Raw genomic sequence first — 19063 nt, 5'->3', positions numbered from 1 at the left:
TTTTTTTTGAAAATTTTAAAATAAAATAAAATCGAATACTAAATTAAGATGGAAATAAATACTAAAATTGAAATGAGTGAAAGTTAAAAAAATCGGGTTGCCTCCCGATAAGCGCTGGTTTTAAGGTCCCGCTCGACCCTACTCAAATTGTTAATCAGAAGAATTCAACGCCTTGAGTAATTTATCAAATTCCCCTGCAAACATGTCATTGAGCACTACGTATGGCTTGAGTAAAACCAAATTCATCCTCCCAAATAGGGTATTAGATAAATAAGCAGAAAAAATAAAACCAAAAGAAAAAGAATCAGAAGTAGAGGAAAAATCAAAAGAAAAAAAAAGGAGAATATTTACAACTTCCCTCTAATTGCTCATCGGGCAATGTAAACGTTTTAGAATGAGCATCAAGGTCGGCAAGGTCAAATGTATCATGGAATGTAGACCTATTGATAAAGTGAGAAAGACTTAACATGGGGGATGTAGGAAAAAAAATCAAGCCTCCGCGAGAACGGGACATAGGCGGGAGGAGATATAGGCTCAACATTGATGCTTTTACCTATTATTCCACCCTTGTGAACAAACTCATCACTAAAATCATCAACCAAAAGTTTCGCAACCAACGGTTTCTCAACCATCGATTCTACAACCATGAGTGATTCCTCATCCTCCAAAGTCTCCGTTATATCCAACTTTTCCTCATCAGTACCAAAAGTCAAATGATAACCTTCCTCTAATGAATTAACATTCTCAACAAATTCACCATCATCATCATCATCATCATCATCATCATCATTATAAAGGATTTTTATGTCACAATAAGATGGTTCGAGTTGGAAATTTTGCATATCAAATCGAAGGAAAGGGTTGACAGTACTAACATATGACTCGTTATAGGGACAAAGAGAAGTATCATGGTCATGACAATGACAATAAGAACAATAATACGGGGGAGGGGTGTGAGTTTGAGGAATAGGAAAAGAAATTTTTTGCAGAGTAGGTTCAACAAACATTGTCATCTCCCACTCATATGTATCCCTAGCTAATTGCTCAATCAAATCCCAACACTCTTCTGGAGTCTTCTCCACAAATATATAACTACTCATGGAATCCAACACCAATCTTGTATCTTCATTCAATCCCTCATAAATCACCATACATAGTTCCCATTGTTCAAAAAGATGATTTGGACAAAGAAAATCTCCGAGCCTATAATAATACCTCCAAAACACTTCATTCTCGAATTGAGGAAAACAAATAGAAGCCATGTATATTTTTTAAAAAAGGAATTTTATACACAAACCGAAAAAATATATACAATGTAGCCTCACCAAATATAAAAGCTAAAAAGGAAAATAGAACCGTCTCCCCGGCAACGGCGCCAAAATTTGATAGATTAAAAAGTGATACCGCAAGTGCACGGTGTCTGTTGTTAGCAGATACTTAGCAAATACGGGTCGATCTCACAGGGAGACAAGTTCTGTTAGTTTTTTTTCCCAATTATAGGAACTATTTCAATAACGAAAGTTGATTTTGGGTGTTCACTTGTAAAACTAAAGCAATAATAAAAATGCGTAATTTATCGATGAATTAAAGGTCTAGGGCGTCTGTTCGGTTCACCATGCTTATACCAATCCAAGAACACAAATCAATTCGACAATGAATAGGCTAGGCCGAGTAATTAAAGTATATGTTAATCCTACGGCCGGGTCTTAACACTTTCAATCCAACATATGCAGTACGGTCGCTAACATAATCAAAATTGCCAATTGCACAAAGCCTCTAAGAATATGATCTTTCAATTCTAATTCCTATTAGCTAGATAATCAATCCACGAGATTGGCCAATTACATGAATCAACAATTAATAACAAATCAATTGGAATTACTCAAGCATAATCTATAAATTAACAAACTTTAATGCATAACAATCATGGTATAAACATGGCTTCCCTTACTTAGCCCTAGAATAAAACTACTCGCTCATAATTGAATTAACAAGCATGAAATATGAATTAACAATGAATTTCATAATGAATAATAATAAGAAACGATAATTCAAAGCAAGAAAAGCAAGAAGAATTATGAAAATACCTCTATATTGATTAATTGAAGGGAATGAACTAGGGCTCAATAATGTGAAGAGAGAAAAATAAAACTAAGCGTTTAAAAGGATTCTAAGGAAAAAATAACATGAGGGAAATAAATTAGTTCCCTTGAGTATTTATATGCTCCTATTTTCTAAAATAAAATAAATAAATAAAAAAGAAAATAAAAAATAAAAGTCGTCGATGATTGGTCGATGGAGCGATGACGTGGCAGCCAAACCCGAGCACGAGCCGCGCACACGGCAAGAGAGATGGCGAGGCATGGGCAGCGAGGGATCTCGCGCACCATCCCTCGCTGGCATCATGATGGGCGACTAGCAAGAAAGTAGAGCAGCGAGGCAGCGAGGGAGCTAGCGAGCCATCCCTCGCTGCCATGCGCGTGTGTGTAGCAAGCTAAGCGACGAAGCTATAGGCAGCGAGGGAGCTAGCGAGCCATCCCTCGCTGGCCTAGTGAAGTGCAGCAAGACAAGCAACGGAGCAACGAGGCAGCGAGGGATCTCGCGCACCATCCCTCGCTGGCCTAGTGAGGTGCATAGCAAGCAACCATGAAGCGATGAGGCACAACGAGAGGTGTAGCGAGCCAACGAGGGATCTTGCGAGCCAACGAGGGATCTTGTGAGAGACGAAGCATGGTGGGCGGCAACTCCAGCGCCTAGGCTGGATTGCCAGGGAGCGAGGCAGAAGCTTTGTGTGCAAGGGATTGCGAGAGATCTCTCGCTGGCTGTCGAGCCATCCCTCGCTGGATGTTTGAGCGTTTTGTTTATGTCATAACTCTCGTTTTACAATGCCCGTATGGACGTGTGACCTATCGTTGGAAAGCTCTTTAAGCCTACTTTCTAGCCTAATCAAAATCGTCTTATTCCGATATGTAGAACTTGAGATATGATCAAAAGAGTGAACGCTTGTTCATTTTGATGCTTAGAAAAAATAACGTTTAGCTTCGTTGTTGACTCAAATGCTATTCCGAGAGACATGTAATGATCCTTGAGTCAAAATCTTATCCGTTCATCATCCAAATCAACTTTGAACACTTAGAAATCATCCAATTGACCGTAAAATCACCTGAAATATTAAAGAAAACACGAACGGGGCGTAATAGAGTACAATAACGACAACTTATGCAAATGTGACTCTAAATGCAACTAAAATGAGACGAATGCCTAGAAATGCAACCTAAATGCGCCTAAAATACCCTATACAAATAAGATTCATCAACATCATCCAAAAATTGATACGTAGAAGGAGTAGGAGTATGCACCTTAGATAATGGGAATTGGGTCTCATCGAAGATGACGTGGCGGCTTATAATGATCTTATTGGAGGATAGATCATAACATTTGTAGCCCCGATAATGAGAGGGATAACCCAAGAAGACACAAGGGGTGGAACGAGCTTGGAGTTTATGTATGGTAGTGGATGAGAATAGAGGATAGCATAAACACCCAAAAACTCTAAGATGAGAATAAGAAGGGTCTTTTTGATATGTATTTTGAGGGGAGAGTTATAGTTCAAAACCTTGCTTGGGAGGATATTAAGGAGGTAGGTTGCCATTTGTAACGCATGATGCCAAAAAATGGGAGGTAAAGAAACATGAGCAAGTAAAGTTCGAACAATATTATTAATTTTTTGAATTTTTCTCTCGGCTTTTCCATTTTGGGGTGATGTATGGGGACATGAAAAACGGAATGACATGCCATTAACCTTACAAAATTCCCAAAACGGCCCATTATCAAATTCCCTCCCATTATCACATTGAATGTTTTTCACCTCCAGTTCAAATTGTGTACGAATGAAGGCTCTATAAGCTAAGAACGTGGAATAAACTTGAGATTTCTAGATAGAGGAAATGTCCACAAGAAATTAGAGTAATCATCCAACAATAACATGTAGTAACAGTGGCCCGAAGAGCTCAAAACAGGAGACGTCCAAAGATCACAATGCAAAATATCAAAAGGCAACATAGTACGAGAATTTGAAGCAACAAAAGGCAGTTTAATAAGTTTCCCAAGAGGACAGGAAGAACAAAAACTAGAACCACGAGTTCGATTACACTCAATTAAAACCGTAACCATGAATTGGAATTGAATGACCATTACCAACAATTATGCCACGATTATTGCTCAAATTGAAATAAGACGAGAGATTACCTTGCCCGGATGTCATATGAGAAGTGGTGCCGGTATCCATGTACCAATTTGCATCCGGTGGGGTAAGACCAAGGGTGTGCATCGCAACTTCGATATCCGTAGGTGTTTGTGGACCTTGTGCTGCAAAAGCCTGCGGATACGGCCCAAGTATGCCTGCCTGCTTCTGATTTGTATTGGTCTTGGCCCAATTAGCTACTGGATAAGGACAAGGAGGAATGGGCCAAGGCCACTTCCAAGGCCATGTCATATTTTGAGTTCCACCATATTGCTGAGACACAGGTTGTTGTTGATGCCCGGTCTGGTTGCCACCACGGCATCCGTGGGTGTTCCCACCTCCACCATGTCGGCCACCCTTACCACCGTCGCGGCCGCCTCGGTTGTTCTTACCCCCATAGTGTCGGTGGTTGCCCTTTTTGCCTCCACCATGGCCACGGTTGTCCGAGTAGGACGAGAGTTGTGGAGCATCATCCGCGTCTCTGGGGGGGCTGCCACCATGGCGCAAAGCGCACCGGTGGCCGCCTTTTTGGCTCAGCATGGACCGTGCTTGGTAGAAATATTGTACTCCCCCGTTTCTTTTTGTTTTTTACGTTTTCTTTTTTGGGTGTTTCAAAATGTTTTTTTACATTTCCTTTTATATTATCATATAAATATTTTAATATTCTATCAAAGTTTGTGTCAATGATTATTTTAACCAATTAAATTCATTTAATCATTTAATCTTTCACATTTTTTTATTGGGACCTTCGAATTTTCTCATTTTCCCAACATCAACATTTTGATAAGAGTGAAAACATTATAAATGAAACGGATGGAGTAGTAATTTTTAATTGTTTACATGAGGGGGCCTTATATGTGGTCGTGGTCGTGGTAAGTGGTCCAATATAATATGGCTAACATGTGATAAATGTTGGTTCTGTAGAGTCATTTTTTCTTACCAGAGTATTATATACCAGAGTGTTACCGGAGAAAGGTAAATTACCTACTCCGTTATCATAAAAACGAGTCAAATTGTCAGGTGGGCACATTGGAAGGAGGGACCGAACTAGCATCACAAGCAGCATGTTTAAACCTACTAGGAGTGAAAGGGGCAAACAAGCATAAAGAAGGAGAGAATTCAAGGGTTTTGGCAAAAATTGTAGCTGCTTCTGTTCTTGCTGGGGAGCTCTCTCTTCTGTCTGCTATTGCAGCTGGTCAGCTTGTTAAGAGCCACTTAAAATACAACAGATCAACTAAACATATTTCACAATTGACTGGTATTTAATGAATTACTGCTAACTCCCTAATTAATTGGGATTGTTGTTTTTTGTATCTTAGGTTAAAATTATAGTCAAAGTTAGTGTATGAATAGTGTAAAATTCTGCTCTGTTTGGCAAACTGACTGAAATGAAGCTGAAACTGATAAGGAAATTGATAAGGTAGCAACTGAAACTGATAAGGTGCTGAAACTGATAAGATAGTTGATTATATAAAGCGTTTGGTAAACCTGATTGGTTAAGTTATTGGTTTTTTAGCTAATTTTCATACACTCATATATCAACATTTTTTTATTCTACTAATGAATTACTCCCTATGTATTTATTTAAGAGATACACTTGCCTTTTCCGGCCGTATTTATTTAAGAGATACACTTGCCATTTTTAGTAACTTATCAATCCCACCATCTAATTAAATAATACATCTAATTTACTATATGACCCACCATCATATTAAACAAATAATTTCATAAACCCACCGCATCCCCAAAATAACATGGTCCCCACTTGTTTACTTATTAAAATATTTACCCAACTCCACTTGCTTTATTATTTTATTTCATTCAATTCTATTTCTTAATAGCCGTACCCAACCAAGTGTATCCCTTAAATAAATACGGAGGGAATACTCCCTCCATCCCTTAATACTCGCGCCGCTTTCCTTATAAAGGTGTCCCTTAATATTCGCCCCGTTACTAATATTATATCATTTCTCCCACTTGCCTTGGACCCACATATATTCCTACTTCTTTAAAATAACATTAAAAAATTCAACTCACCCACACACACTCCTTTATTTGACACATTTTTAACTATCTATATTAAAAAAATGTACCCCATTATCAACTACCGCTTAATAAATTAATAAGTCGACTAAATTATCTAAAATTTTATGTCAGCCAAACCAATGCAAGTATTAAGGGACGAGGGAGTAATTAATAAATACATGGTATTTCAATCTCTTTGGGTACTTAAAATTTGGGTCTATGAAATCAAATTAATTTATAAAGGATGATAATGCCAAGACGTGTCATTTTTTTTTGAAGGAAACGTTAGGCGGGTATTATTTTTAAATCAAATCAAGTTCCACCAAAGTTATGAGGCTTTGGGGAAAATTGTCAACACATACAAGTTCCGTACCGTTAGTACTCCATCTCGCGACAAGATGAGCCAACGTATTTCCCGCTCTACGAACATGGTTACAAGTAAACGAATCGAAATTAACTTTCATCCTAGCTATATCTTCATAAAACAGTAGCAAGGGAGAGAAACCAATTATACCCATATTTATCGAGCGAACTACATTTACCGCATCGCACACGACCTTGGAAAAGCCCAGTCTTCTAGCCAACTGCATTCTAAATTTTACCGCTGCTACCTCTCCTTGTTCCACCTCCCATCTTGCTTTTAACCTCCTCACACCTGCTGCCATAAGCTTCCCAAACTCGTCCCGCAAGACCACCCCCAGACCCACTCCACCACCCTCCATAATATGAGCATCTGTATTAACTTTGATGCATCCAGTAATGGGAGGCATCCATCCAGCAGCCCCAACATGTGACATGGTAATGGTTGGTTTAAAAACCAAATGGGCATATTCAATGAAATTATCTACTACTCTTGTAAAGCTATTAGCCAGTTGCACGGGGTTAATGTTCTCATTTATTTGTACCTTTGCATTCCTACAGTACCAAGCAGCCCATGCCAGCGTACAAAACAAGCGAAGCTCGCTCTTATTGATACGACCAGCTACCCATTCAAATCTAGATGCAAAAGACACCACAGGTGCCTCAAGGAGAAGACCCAAGAAAGGACTTTGAGCCCAAATGTCATGTGCAGCTTTACAATCAAACAAAGAGTGGATAATTGTCTCACTAGCCTCACCACATACCTGACATACACTTAAATCTACCACATGACGATAGTGTAGGCGCTCTTGTACCGCAAGACTACCCTTGCATGCTCTCCAAATAAAGTGTCGGAGCTTTGGAGGTCCTGTTAAGTCCCAAACCTGGCACCATAAATTCTCCTCCCTTGGGCCGTACAATGTAGTCCATGCTCGATTATGCCCAAGTGTAGCCAACCAATATCCTGATTTTACCGAATAGATACCGTACTTACAAGGCCACCAAAAGCGTTGGTCTGTAGGTAGATGCTCCGAAATTGGTATATCAAGAATTAAGGCACTCTCCTCTTCATTAAATACCTCCGTGACAAAACTCTCATCCCAACTCCCCACATTCACATCTATAAGGTCTTCCACCTTCATATTATTATCAAAGTTAAGGTTAGGTGTAGGAACAAGGGCAGCGTTATTTCCTGGCAGCCAGGCATCATCCCAAACACCAATACTAGAGCCATTACCCACCCGCCATTTCAGACCATCCAGAAGGAGAGACTTTGACCCCCATATGCTCCTCCAAGTGTAACTTGGGTCGTACCCACGTCGAGCGTCAATAAAATCATCATTCTTATAGTATATAGCTTTAAGTACGGAATGTAGTAGGGAGCTCGTATCATTAAGAAGTCGCCATGCTTGTTTAGCTAGGAGAGCTTGGTTAAAACATTTAAGATCCCAGAACCCCAAACCTCCCATAGACTTAGATAAACACATCGACTCCCAGTTGTGCCAATGTATCTTTCTGGTTGTATCCGTCGACCCCCACCAAAATTTTGCAATGAGAGCATGTAGCTCCTCTAACAACCCATCTGGGATCTTGAAGACACTCATCATGTAAGTAGGGATGGCTTGCGCGACTGCTTTGATTAAGATCTCCTTACCGGGACGGGACAACAACTTCTCCTTCCATCCATTCAACTTCTTCCACATTCTCTCCTTTAGCCTCGCAAACACCGCCTTTTTTGATCTTCCGATTATAGTAGGTAGGCCTAGGTACTTTTTGTGCTTTACAACTTCGCGTACGCCTAATGTATCCACGATCGCCTTTCTTCGAGCAACATCAACACATTTACTAAAAGCCACTCCAGTCTTGCTTAAATTAACTTTTTGTCCAGAAGCTCTCTCATAAATACTGATAATATCAGCAACCTTAGAGCATTCTTGCAAATGGGCTCTTGCAAATAGTATACTGTCGTCGGCGAAAAACAAATGGGACACTCTCGGTGCACCTCTACAGATTTTTGCACCATGAATCACATTTTCTCTAGCTTCTTTCGAAATCAAGGTAGAGAAAGCGTCAGCACAAAGAAGAAATAAATATGGAGAGATAGGATCACCTTGACGCAAGCCCCTAGTCAGAACAACCGAGCCAGTGATTTGTCCATTAATTTTGAATGAGAAAGAAACACTCGATAAGCAACCCATAATTCTCCTTACCCATCCTCCACTAAACCCCATTCTGAACATAACTCTCTCAAAGAAAGACCATTCCACTCTGTCATATGCTTTACTCATATCGAGTTTAAGTGCTATTGTACCATCTTTTCCTTCACCTCGTCTCTTCATAGCATGGAATATTTCAAAGGCCACTAGAGCATTGTCTGTAATAAATCTCTTCGGAACAAATGCACTTTGGTTAGTAGAAATAATTGAATCCAAAAAAGGTTTCAACTTATTAGCCAGAGTTTTTAAGATGATTTTATAGAGCACATTACACAGACTAATTGGACGAAACTCGCTCATCATTTTTGGGTCATTGTACTTTGGAATAAGTACAATATAGGTTCTATTTATTGCCTCCATATCAACATTACCTCTCCACCAACCTTTCACAAAATCCACAATATCACTACCAATAATATTCCAGAACTTTTGAAAAAAAAGGGCATGCATACCATCCGGTCCCGGAGCTTTATTTGGGTGCATCTGAAATAGTGCCTCTCGAATTTCGTCCACCGTCGGCTCCGTATCGAGAACATCATTCATCTCTTCTGTGACAAGACCCACAATCCCAGCCAAAGCATCCTCGAAACCGTTAGGAGAATCAGATGCAAATAGGCCATCAAAGTACTCCGTAACAATATTTTGCACCTCCTCCTTCTCAGTTTTCCATATGCCATTATTATCATGTAAGCCATTAATGTAATTCCTTCTTTTCCATTGACTAGCTTTGTAATGAAAATACTTTGTATTTTTATCTCCATCACGAAGCTCGTTAGCTCTTGCACGGGCATGCCAATATGACTCTTCAAGTCAGTACAGTTCGTCCAACCTCTCGCTAATCACATTGCATTTATCCATTACACTAGCATCTGAAAACTTATTTTGTAGCTCCTTTAATTCTTTTTCTGCCTCCCTTATCTTTTTACCAACATTGGCAAAGGTTTGAGAGGCCCAAGTAGATAGTGCACTTGAAACATTTTATATTCTTGCTGACATCGATCCACTAACATGTTCATGCCAAGAAGCAGCCACCACATCTCTACACTCGTCTTTGGAAAGCCAGTACGACTCAAATTTGAAGAGTCGGTCATCATTTTGTCTACCCCGCACATAATCAGACTTTAGTAACAATGGCGCATGATCCGACCGGTATCGAGCTAGATGAATAATAGCTGCATTAGGAAATAGGTTATACCATCCTTCGTTAGCAAGAAACCGATCTAGCCGTTCTCGTACCACCGTAGTAGTAGAGGTGCCTCTCTGCCATAGCCTCCCTAAATGCATCCATCTGTCTCCCCCCCTAGAAGCGCCTCCTTCCTTCTCCGACGGACCCGCTATCTCATTAAAATCACCAAACAATACTAACGGGACATTGCATTCCCCCCCAATAGTTCCCCGCCAACTCCCAAGTTAGGTGTTTGTTTTCCCTCTCCGGCCAACCATACACCCCCCAGCCTTCCATACTACAGCCCATTTTGACCCATTACCTCCGAGTCAAAATGGTGACTTAAATAAGACTTAATATGCACATTCACATCCTTCCACCAGAAAGCCATCCCCCCAGACCTCCCATTACTACTCACACACAACCCACTTACGTAGCCACACCTAGCTTTAATTCTCTCAAGTTTCCTATCATCAATCACTGTCTCCATCAAGAAGACAATATCCGGCCTATCCCTCCAACACCTATCCCGGAGGGCATTAACAGTCCAGGGATTGCCAAGCCCCTGGAAGTTCTAACTGAGTATTTTCATTGTTGTTTGCGGGGTTGGGAAGCACCAACCACCGCTACTTTGACAAGACCATCAATACCTGTCGATTTCTTTCTTTTCAAACCATCATCCTCCCCATCAATCTCCATACAATCTCGCTTACCACATCTGAGATCCTCCCCCGTTGTCCCAATCACATTCACCCCCACTCCCTCTCTTCGAAACTTTCTATACTTTCTGGAATTACTTGAAGATGAATTAGAAATTCCAAGATTAAATGTCGATGGAGCAGCATTTGAAACCTCAGCCATTACCTTACTCGCCCCCTCATCCACTGCTTCTCGGTACTCTCTTTGTACGACCCCCACCCCCACCTTGGCAGTCAAGCCTTCTATGCGTAGTCCTTCACAACTTTTCTCCACCTCTGTGACACCAACATTACGAGTCTCGCTCACCCCATCCAGGACAGGCACTACTGTATGATGAGAGCCCGAACCTCCGACACCAGTAGCTCCAAGTGAGAGGAAGACCACTTCAAGTTGCTTCACCATTTTGTCCACACTCTCGAGTTCCTCTATGCTCCGTTCTGGTTTTTTCCTTGTCACAAACAATTTCTTCATACAACCAGGCCTGTCTTTTTGAGTTGCTTCCTCCCTACCACCCCGATTGGCCTTCCACGGTGAGGTACGAAGATCGTCTGTAAATTTCACCTTTGCCACTGCATTCCCCTTATTCTCCTCACAATCTTTTTCTCCATGGCCTAGCATTCCGCAAATGTAGCAAAATAACGGGAGTTTTTCATATTTCATGCTCACCTCCACTTCTACCTCTCCTTTCATCTTCAGTTTAATGGTATCCAATAGGGGTTTCCTAGCATCAATTAGAGCACGAACTCGCATAGACTTGTTGATACCAATGACATCAGATGTATCAACATCAACAAAAGTCCCCACCTTATTCCCTATTTTTCTAGCATTCTCAATGTTCATGCGACCTCGAATCGGCAAATTGTACGCCCTAACCCAAAAAGGAATCAAGTGTAAAGGAATTTCAGATGGCTGCACATTACCTTGGACTTCACTGAGAATAAGAACATGTCGGTCAAAGTGCCATGGTTGTGCTTCAAGAATTTGTTCCTTGTCCCTCCAATGATAGAATTGGAAAAAGAACACATTCTTCTCAATACTGTTTGCTTCCGTTCCATGTCTAGGATTCTAGATTCTTCGCATAGTTGAAATTAAAGCGTTCGAATTTACATTCCTATCAGTCCACACCCGTCCTACAACCCCCAGGGATACCCTAGCGTCCTCCTCCTCCTCCTCATCAACCACCCAGTCCACCTCCTCTGTTTCCTCCTCCTCCGCGAATTGGTTATCATCACCGTGTAGCGTAGGTTGAGTAGGTTCCATTGCAGTAGAAAACACTCGAAAAAATCGAGAAGCGCCTTCGAAAAGGAGAATCCCTGGCAAAACTAGAAGAGACCCTCCCAAGAGAAAACCCTAGAGGGATACAAAGTCAATTTTCCAAGACGTGTCATTTTGGCAGACTTGCTTTGAAATTTTTTGACAATTTTTATTTCTCTCCCATATTTTCTTCTTCTTCTTTTTTATTTGGTCATTCTCCTGTCTTCCGCCTCCCTTCTTTCCCTATTGCTTATTGCGGTCAAGAACAAACAAATTCACCTTCAATTCCTTTCTTTAGATCGATCTTTAAATTCGTTTGTTTTAATTATAGAATTCTGTCATAAACCTTAAATTTCACCTCCAAATCATCATAAAACACCTTTGTTCTGAAAATTCAGAAATTACCATAATTACATTTATGGGCTTTGAAGACAAGGAAAGAGATTCTGATTGAATAAATTGATATGAGATTTGATGATAACATAAGTTGCATGTTTCTAGTATGGACTAATGATTCCGGTGAATTTTTCTTGTTCTTTGATTTCTTGGGTTTTAGTTTTCTGGGTTCTGGTTTTATTTTTATTTTATTTTTATACAGAAAAACACGATTATGAAATTTCCATGACTGATTTCAATGACTGATTTTCAGACGCTAGTTTTAGTAACGTTTCAATTTCAGTCTACTTATCCACCTTAAATTTTATTTCAGCTTCTTACCAAACACTTTTATTCATTTAATCTAACTTATATGATCAACACCTAGTCTTTTAAGATGACTGAAAGTAGCTACCAAACAGACCAGTGTTGCAAATATTTAGAAACGAAATAAGTATTATACTTATCCTAGCTACGTCCATGTGTGATTTTACAGGTACCTAAGTCTATAAAACTTAATAAGTTCCTCGGAAAAGAAGGTGTAGATTAGACTGGTAGTTGCTTATCTTTACGAATTGATATCACAATCAAGGTCAAAACTTGGAAGGTTGTGTTCTCTAAGCTATCTAAACTAAAAGAGAGGAAATCAATGAGGTGTTGACAGATGGTCACTCATTGATTGACCTGCAGTCTTTTAATATTAATTAATTAATTAATTAATACTCCCTCCGCCCCAGATTAGTTGTTACACTTTCCTTTTTCGTCCGTCCCAGATTGTTGTTACTCGACCTGTCAAAAATCGACCCGACCCGACCCGAAAACCGACCCAACCCGACCCAAAAATACTGGGTCATGAACAAGATTTTGTGACCCGTAACCCGATTTTATCCGAAGCCGACCAACCCGAAAAGTAATGAGTCAAAACCCGACCGAACCCGTTTTGGACCCGACCGATTGAAAATAATTGTATTTATAGTAATAAATGAGATTGTGAGAAAATTTAAGCATAATAAACACGTTATTTTTACTATTGTTGTGTGTAATATGATTTTAATTTGAATTATACGCTATTTTATGGTTGAATTTGACTAATTGTAAACTTCTGTAGGAACATTTGTTAATTTGTGCCCATATTTTGTATATTTATCACCTAAATTAATGAAAATATAATGCGCGTTTTAAAAATCTCTCAACCCGTTGGGTCGACCCGAACCCGAAAGTTCTGGGTCTTGAACAAGAATTTGTAAACCCGAACTCGAAAATGACTGACCCGATTCAACCCGAACCCGAAAACAATTTTTTTACAACCCGACTTGACCGACCCGTTTGACAGGTCTAGTTGTTACATTTCTAAATTAGGAATGACCCCACAATTATTATATTGTCTTTCTCTTCCAACTATATTCCTTTTTGTCCCCACACCCTCTCTCATTCAATTAATACCCCAGTAACTCCTATCACATCTACTTTTTCAATAAAATAACAATTGATAACCAAACAACCAATTATCACCTAAAACTTTGTGCAAAGGTAAGTGTAACAACTAATATATGACGGAGGGAGTACTTCGTATATAAATTATTTTTTTTGTCATATTTAACTTATTCTATTTTATGGTAACAATAACTAATATGGAAAAATAGATAAATAATAGAATTCATCTATTTTTACTAGCAATGTTTTTACTAACTTACATAGAGTATTTCCTATACATGTATACATAATCAAATTGTACACAATCTAATTCAAACATACATCACATATGTTAGGTTCAATATTGAAATTTATATGGTTTATAACAACCAATATACACCATAGAAATTAGTCACTTATAACAATAATACCATATAATATATTTAGCGTATGCACTAACCCATAGTTTACCATTTATACGTTTGGCCTAAATAGTTAACCGACATTTGACTATTATTCTAGGTTTAACATACGTAGTATATAAAATAAATTGCCAGTTAACATATATAATTGATTCATCACCAGTTAACAATAGATTTGAGATATTTATACACACCATTTAACATTAAGATATATTATTGTTTGTAACCTTATATTTGACACACTTCCCGAATATATTAAGTTTTAGTAGGTGTAATGTATATAGAATCTAAATGCATACGAAGTATAATTTAAACATCTTAACTATAATAATTAAATTTTATTTAAAAGTGGTAAACGTTAAAGATAAAATTATGATTCTCAATAATATTATAAATTTGTCAAGACACTAGCTGCAAATCTGACAAGCGTCCTACAATAAAATAATTAACATATTTCATAATGTTTTTACGTAAAACCTTCTAATTAATTATATATGGTAATAACCGATTATAATATAAAACTAGATTATATCCCGTGCACGCACAAATATTTTAAAATTATATTTAATTGGCCATATTATTTACTCCGTATAAAATATTTCTCCCCCTAAAGCTGATGTATAATTAATAAATCTTGAACGTAGATACTGATTGAATCATCTAATATGAAATTTGATAAACAATTTCAATAGATTTTTCATTTAATTTTATATTGTTTGTTTCTTTATTTTTGATCATTTGGTGGGTAATATATTTTTACATTATAATCCATTGAATGCAATTTCTGATAACCAATATTTCGTATAGACAATCTTATAATAGTTGAACTAGTACTAATCAAATCAATTATTATAATTCTACAATTGTTTAAAAGTGTCATATAATACGGATATGTATAAAAAAAGTTAACTCTTGATCTAAAATATTTCACAAGGTTGTCTCAAACATATTTTAGGCTCCATGTTAAATAACAAAATGAGGCCCTGGCCCTATACTTTTTATTTTTTATTTTTTATGATGGCCTATACTTTTATTTTAAAATTCTATAATAATTCTTTCGCGTTCTCATTATCGTGATATTTTTACACGAATCAGAAATAATCATTTATTCTCTCACATAGAGTATTATTGAAGTCTTAAAGGTATGTTGATCACTTTTGACTAATACGTCGTAATCAACTATTTCTAATATCATAAGATGTAGATGATTAAATTTCTTTATTATGTTTGCAACAACAAAATTATTTTTTATAGGTTATGTAAAAGATTACATTATCAGTTACTCTGTAACGTAAATATAAAATTTTGTGCAAAATTAACATTTTAATATGTAGACTATGCATCACACTCGAGGATGCGCGAGTTTGATTTTAGATAAGGCTGACGACAAAGATAAACGTGGATGATTGACTAATAGTGAGCCATAAATATAGATTCGGTGTTGGTGAGCTGGTATAAGGATAACATGTACTCACCTTGGTGATGGGGCGAATTTACATTTTCTGGATATAGAGCACTCACCCAATCATAATTATGCATGTCAATATTTTATCAATATTATAGCTAATACAATTAATTTAAATAATGAAGTTATGTCAATATATTCCAATGTTAGGTAAAGGGAAAGTGGGTTATTTATTGAATATAGGGATGTCATGTTGTTAGACCTGTCAAACGGGTCGGTCTGATCAGATTGTAAAACATTATTCTCGGATTCAGGTTGAACCGGGCCGGTCACTTCGGGTTCGGGATTACAAATGCTTGTTCAAGACCCACAACTTTTGGGTTCGGGTCGACCCAACGGGTTGAGAGATTTTTAAACATGCATTATATTTTCATTAACTTAGGTGATAAATATACAAAATATGGGCACAAATTAACAAATTTTCCTACACGAGTTTATATTTAGTCAAATTCAACCATAAAATGACGTATAATTCAAATTAAAATCATATTACACACAACAATAGTAAAAATAACGTGTTTATTATGTTTAAATTTTCTCATAATCTCATTTATTATTATAAATACAATGATTTTCAATCGGTCGGGTCCAAAACGGATTTGGTCGGGTGTTGACCCATTACATTTAGGGTTGCTCGGGTTCGGATAAAATCGGGTTACAGGTCACAAAATCTTGTTCAAGACCTAATATTTTCGGTTCGGGTCGGGTCGATTTTTGACAGGTCTACATATTGTCACTGGAGCTGGATTTTTGAGAGATCGTTCTTGCATCCTCTCCAAGTGGGCGTGAATGAAGGAAAGTTTGGTGGTTGATGGGGATAAATACTATATGCTGCGGGCAACGGGACGAGAATGGGTTTTAGATTGGACTCGCCCGCCCGCATCGTTTATCTTTCACCTAATTGATTATGAATATATCAACCATTTTTTACTACATAGGTACGTGGGTGATGAATTTTATTTTGTATCCGAGTTCTTGAAATAAAGATTAGGAGGAGTGGGTAGGCGTTAAGTAATTGAATAATGAGCTAAATGAGACAAGTACTAAAGGGGTATGACAATGAAAAGAAATGGTAGATGGGATAACTTAATGGCCGCTACAGGGGGTAAGTAGTAAGTGTAAGGTACTAAGGTGTACCCCCGAGGCTCACGAGTTCCATATAGTACTCCTATAAATAAATATTAACGCCCAATAATTAATTAATAGAAAAATAAATAAAAAAAGATGGGTGGAGAAAAAGAGTTGCGGATAGTAATGTACCCATGGCTTGCCTTTGGACACTTTATCCCTTACCTTCACCTTTCCAACAAACTTGCTGAGAAAGGCCACAAAATCACCTTGTTGCTTCCCAACAAAGCTAGACTTCAGTTGGAACCACTTAACCTTCACCCTTGTCTCATTACTTTCCATTCAATCAGTGTCCCAATCCTGGAAACTCTCCCTCATGGCACTGAAACAACTGCAGATATCTCCCTAAGCCAACATGGTGAACTCGATCTCCATTTCCATGGACCGCACTCGGCCTGAGGTGGAGTCTATCCTAACAACCCAGAAGCCCGACCTTGTCTTCTACGACATGGCCCATTGGATACCCGAGATTGCTACCAAGCTCGGAATCAAGTCAGTGTCATACAACATTGTATGTGCTATTGCTATATATGTCCCATGTCAGACCTAGCGTCCTTCCAAAAGCAGCAGCAGCAGCAGCAGCATCACAAGTAGTACCTTTGTCATCGTCGACGTCGTATGTGGGTAGTGTCCCTCAGTGGAGTCGCAATGAGCACAACTCATCAGTCTATTTTGGGGATGAGATTACCATAATTGAACGCTCTGCCATCTCCCTCTCATCGGCGGATGCAATAGCCATCCGCACATGCAGGGAGATTGAAGGGGTATATTGTGACCGTGTTGCTGCCACATTCAACAAGCCTGTCCTTGTCACTAGCCATGCCTTGCCTGATCTTGAACTCTCTCCCCCGTTGGAGACTAGATGAGCTGACTGGCTAGCTAGGTTCGGGCCAAGATCAGTGATCTTTTGCTGCCTTGGTAGTCAGCATGTCTTAGACGCAGCCCAACTGCAGGAGTTAGCCTTGGGGTTGGAAATGACAGGACTACCCTTCTTGATGGCTGTAAAGCCTCCTGTAGGCTGTACCTCATTGGAGGAGCTGCTGCCAGAAGGGTATAATGATCGGGTTAGCGGGAGAGGGGTGGTTCATGGTGGGTGGGTGCAGCAACAACAGATACTGGCGCACCCATCGTTAGGGTGCTTTGTTACACATTGTGGGTCTTCGTCCATATGGGAGGGGTTAGTGAGTGAAACTCAACTGGTATTATTCCCACAGCTGGCAGACCAAACTATATACGCCAAGTTAATGGCAGATGAGCTTAAGGTGGGTGTGAAGGTTGAGCGACAACAGAATGGGTGGATGACAAAGCAAAGTCTATGTGAAGCTATCAAGAAAGTGATGGATGAAGATAGTGATATAAGTCATGTAGTGAGAAAGAATCATGCTAAATACACAAGTATGTTGATTAGCCCTGGCTTTATCACTGGCTACATTGACAACTTCATCAAGGATTTACAAGCCCTTATTCCTTAGTTTTTGTTTTGCAATTCGCCAAGAACGTCAGTTTAATTAATCTGTCAAATGTCTGTCAACAATTATAATGTAACCTACTACCATCTCGCCTACTCAAATAAAAGATGAGACATTTATAATTAAGGTGGATGAAACGCACAGAAGATAAAACCCGAGTAAACCCTAATTAATACGGATGCAATCCAGATAATGATAATCTAGACGCCATATATCAGGAAAATATTGCATGACATAAACTGCAGGAACTAGGGACTACTAAAGGCTATATATAGCAGATAATTTGACAGCTATTTGTCCAAAGTCCAAACCCATTGGATATTACTATTAGCAGCTGATACATATAACCTAAAAGAAGCAAAACAAACGTTATAATTAACCAGATTTATTATAATCAAGTTGCACCAGCACCATGTCTATACAGCAATACCCTTTGCATCTTAAATATATAGATTCAAAGATTCTACAAAACAAAACCAGTAAATGTGCGAAAAGTAATCTCAAGCAAGCAAATCATATCATTACTAACCCCGACTTCGTCCCTCAAACAGAGACTCGATCATGACTCATCACAATGTGGGTCAAGCCAATCCTTGGGCGAACCCTTGCCGTTTAGTGCTTGTCTTTTCCATACTTTGTCGTTTTCTTGACTTATATGTATTTTGTAATATATCTCTATATTGGAATTTATTTCCTCATCAAACATCAGAAAATTAAGGACGGGGAAGTATTATCACCAAAGTCAACGGATATTGATAGGGACCTATTAGGGAATAGGGAGTACTAATGTACTATTACCAAAGAGTCAAAAACCACAGACCAACTCAAC

General features: G+C 38.6%; 1 protein-coding gene and 1 pseudogene across 1 annotated transcript; one reads left to right on the top strand and one right to left on the bottom strand.

The window, feature by feature from the left end:
• Positions 1 to 5259: 5259 nt before the first annotated feature.
• LOC130470065 (uncharacterized) lies at positions 5260 to 10499 on the bottom strand. The gene is made up of 5 exons (XM_056839630.1): positions 10332 to 10499; positions 9853 to 10182; positions 9674 to 9762; positions 6642 to 9622; positions 5260 to 5435 (listed from the first exon to the last, which is right to left on the bottom strand). Exons 1-5 carry the CDS (start codon positions 10497 to 10499, stop codon positions 5260 to 5262), a joined length of 3744 nt encoding a protein of 1247 aa, XP_056695608.1.
• Positions 10500 to 16791: 6292 nt separating this feature from the next.
• On the top strand, positions 16792 to 18403 carry LOC110806051 (anthocyanidin 3-O-glucoside 2'''-O-xylosyltransferase-like; annotated as a pseudogene).
• The last annotated feature ends 660 nt before the right edge of the window (positions 18404 to 19063 follow it).

Source organism: Spinacia oleracea, chromosome 3, assembly GCF_020520425.1.
Source record: "Spinacia oleracea cultivar Varoflay chromosome 3, BTI_SOV_V1, whole genome shotgun sequence".
In the NCBI taxonomy this organism is placed as follows: domain Eukaryota; kingdom Viridiplantae; phylum Streptophyta; class Magnoliopsida; order Caryophyllales; family Amaranthaceae; genus Spinacia; species Spinacia oleracea.
The sequence above is the reverse complement of the archived record's forward strand: the minus strand, read 5'-3'. Positions and strand labels throughout refer to the sequence as shown.

Excerpts from the sequence above, each read along its gene's own strand:
- LOC130470065 (XM_056839630.1), bottom strand. The coding sequence starts at position 10,499 with ATGGAGACAGTGATTGATGATAGGAAACTTGAGAGAATTAAAGCTAGG. Across the intron at positions 9,763-9,852 it reads CTGCTTCTTGGCATGAACAT|ATAAGGGAGGCAGAAAAAGA; the intron begins GTTAGTGGATCG and ends GTTGGTAAAAAG. Across the intron at positions 5,436-6,641 it reads CGCGAGATGGAGTACTAACG|CTGCAATAGCAGACAGAAGA; the intron begins GTACGGAACTTG and ends CAAGCTGACCAG.